Source organism: Phocoena phocoena, chromosome 21 (genome assembly GCF_963924675.1).
Source record: "Phocoena phocoena chromosome 21, mPhoPho1.1, whole genome shotgun sequence".
Taxonomy (NCBI): domain Eukaryota; kingdom Metazoa; phylum Chordata; class Mammalia; order Artiodactyla; family Phocoenidae; genus Phocoena; species Phocoena phocoena.
Window position 1 is genome coordinate 6,919,270 of NC_089239.1, and position 9,126 is coordinate 6,928,395.

Sequence of the window (9,126 nt, forward strand, 5' to 3'; positions counted from 1 at the left end):
AAGTTAGCTCTGTGTTCCTTCACGGTCAGCAAAACTGTTGACTGAAGAAAAACGTACAACAAGAGAGCTGTGAGTTTCAGTTCTATTGGGGGACTTACTGAGGACTATAGCCTGGGAAACCCTCGCAGATAGCTCTGAGGAACTGCTCTAAAGAGGGAGAGGTACAGGGGACGCTGGCTTACGTGTGATTTAGGGGAAGGGTACCTGCACTCAGGCACACATTTTGGTAGAAGGTTGCTCCTGGTCACAAGCAACGGGTTTCTCCGTTCATGACTTTAGTGCTTTTCTAAGTATGAGAAGATGTAAGAATCCAGATTCCTAAGAACTTTCTAAAGCATTGTAAGATTGGTAACTGTCTAAGGGCTCACTTTGCCCGTTTCCCCAGAGCACAGTGTGCCTCACCCTGATCACCTTCCTCAAGTCCTTTCAGGGTGTCCTGTGGGTCAGCGACTGCAGGGGCAACGACTCAATTCTTGCAGAACCGGGTGGGGGCGGGGGAGAGCGCCGTTCCTCCCGAGGCTTCGGGCCCCTCATGCTGGGGCTGGGTGGCCTCTGCCAGCTCTGCCTGCCTGTACCCTATCAGAAGCCCTGGGTGCTATCCCAGGGCAGAGCTTCTCAAAGCCTAGTGTACAGTTCACAGAATACCTTCATGGCCATCACCTGGGAAAATTTTTTTTAAATATAGGTTTCAGAGCCTCAGTTCTAGACTTGTTAAATCTGGAATTTCTGAGCATGAGGGCTACGAAGCTGCATTTTAAACAGCTGCTGCTTGAGAACGACTGTCACATGTGCATACTTTTTTCTAAATTGCCTTGACCTCTGCTGCTCCTTTTTTTCTCTCCCCTCCATCCAGCCTGGTCAGGCACCAGCCTCCCAAGCCCTTTCCCCACCCCCACCCGCACTCCCCGCAAATGGCCAAAGGCTCCTTGTGAGGCAATCCTCCTATCCTTGGTGCCTTCCTTTACACGATGAGTGATGACTTTTTTATCTCCTGATGATGAAACACAGCCTTCAGCTGGAGGCATTTAAGGCGCAGGACGCACGGTCCGGCCGCGGCTGCAGGACCCAGAGGCCAACCCTGACGGCCCAGGAGAGGAGCCAAAAGCACCACCACCAGCCTCCACGCCTGCCCCACCGCCAAGGAACCATGCTCCTCGCCACGTTTAAGCTGTGCGCCGGGAGCTCCTACCGACACGTGCGCAACATGAAGGGTGAGCTCCTGGGGCCCCCCTGTCCGGCCGACCAGGAGCCCGCAGGCAATGTCTAGTGGGGAAGGTGTGGGCCTGGGGGGACAGGTCCCAGGGGTGCCGCTCACTGGGGGAGCCTGTGCAAGCCTTTCCCTCCCGTACCTCAGTGTCCCCTGCGCTGAAGAACGCAGCTGGATACGAAGGTTCCTGGGTGCCTTGCAGACTCTGTCGTCCCCGGCCTCCCCTCCGGGGCTCCGAGCTGTCTTGGCTTCTTCCTGACTCTGCCTGTCTCTAGGATGGGTACCAAGGGTGCCAGGGAAGTCCGAGCCGTGGCGGCAGAGGCAGGAGTCAGCCTGGACTCCAGGAAGCTGTGTTGGCAAGCCTGAGGCAGGGCAGGCGGGAGACGGGGCGAAGGACAAGAAAGGGGAGTAAGACAGCCGAGGAGCACTTAGAGAGGGAAGGTGGGTGAGGTGGGGAGTCTCGCTGTCATCAGTCAGGAGGCGGAAACCAGGGTCACTGGAGTCAGTCCGCTGCTGTCGCTGTCACTGAAGGGACCACAGACAAACCTAAGCAAGTCCTTTCTAATTACATTGCGTTCAGGTGGCCACAGTTTAGATGGAAGCCGCACTTGGAAGACCTGTACCCGGCGTGGGGCTGTTCTCTCTAGATCAGCGGGAACCCCCGGGCACACGGAGCAGTTACTCACGCAGAGGCCACACAGACCTCAGGGGACAGGTGTCTGTAATTCCCCTTCTGTAGCAGGATAGGTTGTTCAAAGCTTCTCTCCCTTTCAAGAAGGAAACTTCAGCAAGCTTGAGTGTGGCCCTGCCTCCAGGCCTGGCCAGCCCAGAAGGCAGGCAGGTTTCTGGCCCTGGAGGTAATCCTCATCAAGTCACTTTCTGTCCCAGGCCAGCTTCCTCCTCTGTGATGAGACGATGGGGTGGAATATTCTCTGAGGGGCTTTTCTGCTCCTAAGCAACAGTTTCCCTCCCTTCCCTGCAGGGCTGAGGCACCAGGCTGTGCTGGCCATCGGCCAGGAGCTGAACCGGAGGGCCCCGAGGGGCCCGACCCCAGCTGCCTGGATTAACCAGGTTCGGGGTCGCGGCTCTCTGCTCGGTAAGTGCTGAGGCTTCTGGGGCTTCTACCAGCGGCGGGAGGCTCCCGGGGGGGGCGGGCAAACGATATGCATGTATCTCTGGTCCCTTCCCCCGCATCCCCCAGGCGTCCTCACTCACTTTGATGGGAATGGCATTGTTCATGGCTAGACCCCCCTCCCTGTCCCCTGTGTCTAACTTAACCTGCAGGCTGGACCATATGGCTTTGGTCTGGGCTCTTCAGAGATGAAAGGGGTGAAAGCTCGTAGGAGGCTAGGAAGCTCAGTCTCTCCGTGGCTTTGTGTCCAGGTTCTCAGCTGGAAGACGCTCTCTACAGCGACCAAGAACTGGCCTATATCCAGCAGGGAGAGGAGGCCATGCAGAGGGCCCTGGGCATCCTCAGTGACCAGGAGGGCTGGAAGAAGGAGAGCCAGCAGGTAAGGGCGGGTGCGGAGGAACCCACAGCTCCTCGCTCTTCGCGGGCCATGCTCGAGGCCAGCTGGGGTCTCTGCTCCTCTCAGAAGTCCGGCCTTGTGCAACAGTCACTGGGTAGCAAGCAGTTTTGAGAATTCTCCTTTCCCAAGAATATATCCCCAGATACCCCTCTCTCCCAACAAAGACGTCCTGGAGACTGCGTTTGAGAAACGGTTTTCCTGTATCCCTAGCTCCCCTCCAAAGGCACTGTACACCCATTCAGACCAAGCAAAACAGGGACTCCAGGGGCAGCACAGGCCTCATCCCCCTGGGTCAGAAGTTCCAATGCTGAAGCACAGTGTCTGTGCTGTTAGCCCGCCTTATGGCTGACCTCGCAGGGGTGACCTGGGCTCACCCGCAACAGGGCTGGACTGGGATACAGGTGGCCCAAGGCCCTCTGGGGGGCTCTGCTCCTGAGCACTGCCCCTTCACTGGGAGCTGGGAACAAGGCGTGTGTTAAAGGCCAACGGCTCTACCGAGACTTTGGCGGCTTTATCTTCACCAAAAGCTCACATGCTACCCATTGGCCAAAGTTCAGGTGAGATCTTTCCTTCTCCAAGTTCTCAGAGTTAACAGACTACAAGTTTGCGAGTTGGGAAATCTGGGATCTAGGCCCAGCAATGCTCTTAGCTAAGGGTCCTGGGGCATCTCACTGACCTTCTCAGGCCCTACATCCCTCTGGTGTAAAATGAGGGATTGGACTTTTAAAATAAACCTATGTGTGAAATTAGCTGGTTGTAAACCACCTTCCCTGCTCCCAGATGCGTCTCTCTCAGGATCTTTGAGCTTCTGAAGTCAAGTAAGGGCCTTCTCAGGTGGCCCTTACCCACACCCATCAACATTTACACCCAGGAAAAAAGGGCCCAGGGAACAGGCAGGTCACCTCCCCAGTCCTCAGCAGATGTACGAGGCAGGCAGCAGGAAAGATGACCTCCTCTACCTTAATCAGAGATGGTTCCAGGCTTACTCAGGCTTAGCCTAGAATTCCCCTGGCTGTTCCCCTCCTCCCTTGCCTGGCACTGTCTACGTGTCCTAGGCCGGGAATATTTTTTTCTAACCTTTCCCTTGGGGCTCCTCTCTTCCCTGCCGATAGGCGAATGGGGACGAAGTGTTGAGTAAAGTGATCCCAGACGTGGGCAAGGTGTTCCGGCTGGAGGTGGTAGTGGACCAGCCCATGGAGAGGCTTTACGAAGAGCTCGTGGAGCACATGGAGGCCATGGGCGAGTGGAACCCGAATGTCAAGGAGATCAAGGTGGGGAGGCCCAGGCGGAAGGATGGCCACAGCAGTCGGGAGGGGGCTGTGAGCTGCAGTGTGCCTCGGCCCCCCACCTGGCTGAGTAGTGACTCTGGTTCTCTGTGGCCTGGCAGGTCCTGCAGAAGATTGGAAAAGACACAGTCATCACTCACGAGTTGGCCGCAGAGGCGGCAGGAAACCTTGTGGGGCCCCGAGACTTCGTGAGTGTGCGCTGTACCAAGCGCCGGGGCTCCGTGTGTGTGCTGGCTGGCATGGCCACACACTACGGGGAGATGCCCGAGCAGAAGGGCGTCATCAGGTAACACTGGCAGCAGCCTTAAAAGCTCCCTTTTTTAACACAGGCTGGGGACATGCACCTGCCAAGTGTGTGATACATCCCCAGCTCTAAGAAACCAATCCTCGGTTCCTACCCTCAGCTACCTTTCACAGAGGAAGTCTCATTTTCCATTGCAGTGCGGGGAAGACAAGACTGGCCACACTTACATAACCAGTTTGTCCTGACCCTCCCAGCAAGTTTAAGAACCTCAGTAATTTTCTAAAACAAGAAGTAGGGCTGATGGGACAAAGTGAGAGAGTGGCATGGACATATATACACTACCAAATGTAAAATATAAAGCTAGTGGGAAGCAGCCGCATAGCAGAGGGAGATCAGCTCGGTGCTTTGTGACCACCTAGAGGGGTGAGATAGGGAGGGTGGGAGGGAGACGCAAGAGGGAGGGGATATGGGGATATAAGTATACGTATAGCTGATTCACTTTGTGATACAGCAGAAACTAACACAACAATGTAAGGCAATTATACTCCAATAAAGATTTTTTAAAAAGTAGGGCTGAGGTTTAGCTGGTATGCTCAGGTCCCACTGTAATGTTGATTAAAACAGAACCCATACCACTTAGAACAGTTGCTACCTGAGTTTCCCAGGGGCCCTAGCACCACCCTGGACCCTTCCTTGACCTCTCCGTCATCCAGCGACTAAAAGGCACCGCAGGAGGCCTCCAGGCTTCAGCTCCAGCTCCAGTCAGCATTTGTTCTGATGAGCTGGTAACCGTGCCAACTGTTAAATGTCACCCTTGGCAAAGGACACTTCTCTGATGAGATCTGGGAAGACTAGTCAGCGTTTGAGAACTCGGCCTTGTCCCCCTGACCTGACGTGTCTTCACCCGGCAGAGCTGAGCACGGCCCCACCTGCATGGTGCTCCATCCCCTGGCTGGAAGCCCCTCAAAGACCAAACTCACCTGGCTGCTCAACATTGACCTCAAGGTAAGGGGCGGGGTGGGGGGTGCTCGAGACAGGCGGTGGTGAGCAAAGTAGGCTCTTACTGCTCCCACATCATCCCGCACACAACTGGAAAGAGCCTCCATTTTGAGGGAACTAGACCGTTGCAGAGGGGACACTGGAGTGATGGCCTAACTGCTATTCCATCATCTCAGAAGCCTGCACTGGCTCCCTCTTACTTCTCATATCAAATTTCAATTCTGTAGTTATTTTTAAAAACAAGGAAACTTCAGCCCAAGAAGGTATGGTAGCTAGCTCAGGGTCACACCACTGGGAAGACAGGGCTGAAATCTGCCTGGACAGCAAATCCAGCGCTTCTGACACGGTCATGACAGCAGGGCAGTAATGCAGTCCTCCAGCCCCTGACCCTGATCAACTGAACGGGGGCACGGACCAACAGGGCTAGAAGGCCAAGCCTAGGCAACCCACCCGGTGTGTGACCAGGCACGGCAGCGTCTGTAGAGCAGACTGTCACCCACAAGATGGCCAAATTCTTCTAACTTCAACTCTAGGGATGGCTGCCAAAGACTATCATCAACCAGGTCCTCTCGCAGACCCAGGTGGATTTTGCCAACCACCTGCGCCAGCGCCTGGAGTCCCGCCCCGCTCTGGAAGCCAGGTGTTGAAGACCAGCCTGCTGCTGCCAACGGCTCCCAGCTGAGCGCGCTTGCAGGCTCACGAGGAGGTCCCTGCTGGAAGCCTACAAGTCTGTTAAAGATCTTCATCCAGGGACAGTGGGATGGGATGGTGGTGCGTGTCCAGTATGATACTAGAACTCAGATGGGTAACATTTTAGTACCAAGAAAGTGGGGACAAGGCTCTTTTAACTTCATTCACTGATTAGCTGTAAAATGAAGCACAGGGGTCCCAAAATATTTGTAAAAATTTTTTTTCTGGGTCCTTACTTGTCTACCTAGAAACATCTTTAAAATGCTACCAGTTAACGAACGCAGGGTGCAGAGGGTGCAAAATACAAGGATTAGGACCGCACGCTTGATGAGCTCAAGAGCTCCATGCCTTGCGGGCAATGTGTGCAGAAAGAGCAGGTCTTACATAGAGCCTCCTGAAACCCTCTGCTCCTCCACCAAGACGGTAGAGAACTGCGCCAAAGAACAAGCAACTCCCACAGCAGATACCGTCCAGAACTCTAGTTCAAGTTATCTTAATGAAAAAATACAAAACTAATTATCAGACTGATTCCCCTACTTCTTCCATGAGCAGTAGTCAGAATAAAGAATCGTAACTAACACAAAAACTTTAGTCTGTACCTGTTTTAAAACTCTACTCTTAAAATCCATGCCAGTCAATTGCAACTTCATACTAAAGGAGTCAAGGATGAAGACTAATTCGTTAAACTAAGTCCCCTACCTCACTCAAAGGAAAAACTCCAGGGGACTTAGGTCATTAATTATGTAGGATCTGTTACCGGAATCTTTCATAAAAATTTAATTTACACGATAAGCACAAGACTAAATCAGTTCTTAAAAGAACTCTATAGCTGGTAGCTGATCAACGGGCATTGGAAGATGAAGATTATGACTGAAGATTTTTATTTACCTAATTAAAATGATAGAACCAAAGGCAAGCGACAGAATGGTATTACTAAGATAAAATCAAACAAAAGCAAATTTTATTACTTTCCCATTAGTGATTGTTTAGACCTAAAAAGGGAGCTGAATCTTTAGTTTGGAGTCTATTACATTTCCTCTTAGCTTGACTCGGGGCTGCCAATTTCTCTGCTTTAACAGGTCAATGTTTTACTGTTTTGGAGGAGATGGCTGGAAGAAGGGGTGATAGGGTGACAGCAAAATCCCTTTCCAAGATTCAGAGAATTGGTGCTTAAAAAATGTAAGTTGAGATGGGGTTATTTGGCTAAAACGTGTAAGTAGGATGAAAACCTAACCATTATCACTTGAAGCTTTTCCATTCCAGTGCTAACAGCACTGATGATTTACACCATTTAGAATTAGAGTTCTAGCTTATTTATTAAACAAATGAGCAGCAGCAGGAATGCTGTTATAATTTATTGAGGTATTGAGAAGTTAGAACTGATAGAGATATTTATTAATATTTATTCTGATTGTTTCTTAGCAGTCTATTTTAGGCATAGATGAAATTATGTTTATCCAGCCAGGAGCTTCAGAGTGAGATGGGATAATTGTAAAAGTGTTTCTAGAACAGAATTATCATCCACTCCCAGCTAAGAGAAAGGGTTACTTGTTGAAAGATGTGTAGAGCAACATATGCTCCGGTTTCAAGAGAACAGGCTGAGAGTAAACAAATGGGCTTTCAACACACACCATGGTTTTGAGTTTGATTATAATTTGCCTTTTTCAAACTATGCAACTGTGTCTTTGAGGTACCTGGGGAGGTATTTTCTCACTTGTTTAATTTTACACTGGAATAAAATGAATTGTCAGTGATGATCTGCTTACAGAAACCATTTCATATAGGACTATAAGAAGAGTGGGTATTCTTTGAGCCCTTCAAATGAATCTAATCAACACACACACACAGAATATGCAGTATAAACAGGCAAAAATCATTATTTCTGTAACCTCCAATGTATGAAAGCGAAATGCACAAAACCCTAATTTGACCATTTAAATGGAGAGCGGGTGCACAACTTACATGTGTGGTAATTCATCTACAAAGAATTCATCTCCAGCTTCCTCTAGATAACACCATCCTCGTTTACTTAGAGTTCTTCAAACCCTGATGATCCAGAAGCTTTATAACCAAGTCTGCTCCATAAGACCACGAATGAATAGACCTCAGCCTGATTCTGCTGGGTTTCCTGTTAAGAGAGGTGGAATGACCGAAACAAAGACCCTGGGTCTGGGTGATTCATTAGGAGACAAATACATTAGTCAAAGCTTCTGTGTTAAGATACCAACAGTCACTTGAAATTTGGGAAATTAAACAGGCATAATATATAGGGATCCTTGGCAACATATTACCGGACTCTTGGTGAACCACTCTATTAACCTAGGTAGGAAGTTACACACAGGGAAGTCTGGAGCAATCCTGGGAGGACTGCATTGCCACTGATTAAAAGGAGGACAAGGAAGCACTTAGGGACCCCCGGGGAAGGCTCATTCTTACATTCCAGTTTTTAGTCTTCTGAAAACTGTCCTTTAATCATCAGGTATTACAAAGGAAGATAAGCAAGGCAGGAACATAACCTGCACAGATCAACACACAAGTTCAAAGGGAAAAACTGGAGGGAGACCATTTACCCTTTTAAGTTCCTGTTCACCTTTTCTTAAAAAAAATATTTATTTAGGACTTCCCTGGTGGCGCAGTGGTTAAGAATCCTCCAGCCAATGCAGGGGACACGGGTTCGAGCCCTGGTCCAGGAAGATCCCACATGCCTCGGAGCAACTAAGCCCATGCGCCACTACTGAGCCTGCGGTCTAGAGCCCGCGTACCTAGAGCCTATGCTCCGAAACAAGAGAAGCCACCGCAACGAGAAGCCCACACACTGCAACGAAGAGTAGCCCCCGCTCGCTGCAACTAGAGAAAGCCCACGTGCAGCAACGAAGACCCAATGCAGCCAAAAATAAATAAATTTATTTTAAAATATTTATTTGGCTGTGCCGGGTCTTAGCTGTGGCACACAGGATCTTTAGTTGCGGCATATAGGATCCAGTTCCCTGACTAGGGATTGAATCTGGGCCTCCTACATTGGAAGCACGGAGCTTTAGCCATTGGACCCCCAGGGAAGTGCCCCTGTTCACCTTCTTGAGAGGGGTTTCACAGGATAAGAGGGGGTGGTCAAATTGGCTGGAGGGAACGAAGCAACAGGGGAGGGTGGAGATAGAAACCTGTCTCTCCTCC

At 50.7% G+C, this 9,126-nt stretch overlaps 1 protein-coding gene across 1 annotated transcript; it reads left to right on the top strand.

Annotated features, from left to right (window-relative positions):
• The first annotated feature begins 1,071 nt into the window (after window positions 1–1,071).
• Window positions 1,072–6,738, top strand: STAR (steroidogenic acute regulatory protein). The gene is made up of 7 exons (XM_065899788.1): window positions 1,072–1,211; window positions 2,190–2,303; window positions 2,591–2,718; window positions 3,849–4,007; window positions 4,124–4,308; window positions 5,178–5,271; window positions 5,799–6,738. The coding sequence occupies exons 1-7, from the start codon at window positions 1,148–1,150 to the stop codon at window positions 5,910–5,912; spliced, it is 858 nt and encodes a 285-aa protein (XP_065755860.1). The 5' UTR covers window positions 1,072–1,147; the 3' UTR covers window positions 5,913–6,738.
• Window positions 6,739–9,126: the final 2,388 nt, after the last annotated feature.

Bases quoted from the DNA above. Each gene is read 5' to 3' on its own strand.
- STAR (XM_065899788.1), top strand. From the start codon at position 1,148: ATGCTCCTCGCCACGTTTAAGCTGTGCGCCGGGAGCTCCTACCGACAC. The intron at 2,304-2,590 runs GTAAGTGCTGAG...CTTTGTGTCCAG, and splicing joins GGGTCGCGGCTCTCTGCTCG to GTTCTCAGCTGGAAGACGCT. The intron at 4,008-4,123 runs GTGGGGAGGCCC...GTGGCCTGGCAG, and splicing joins CGAATGTCAAGGAGATCAAG to GTCCTGCAGAAGATTGGAAA.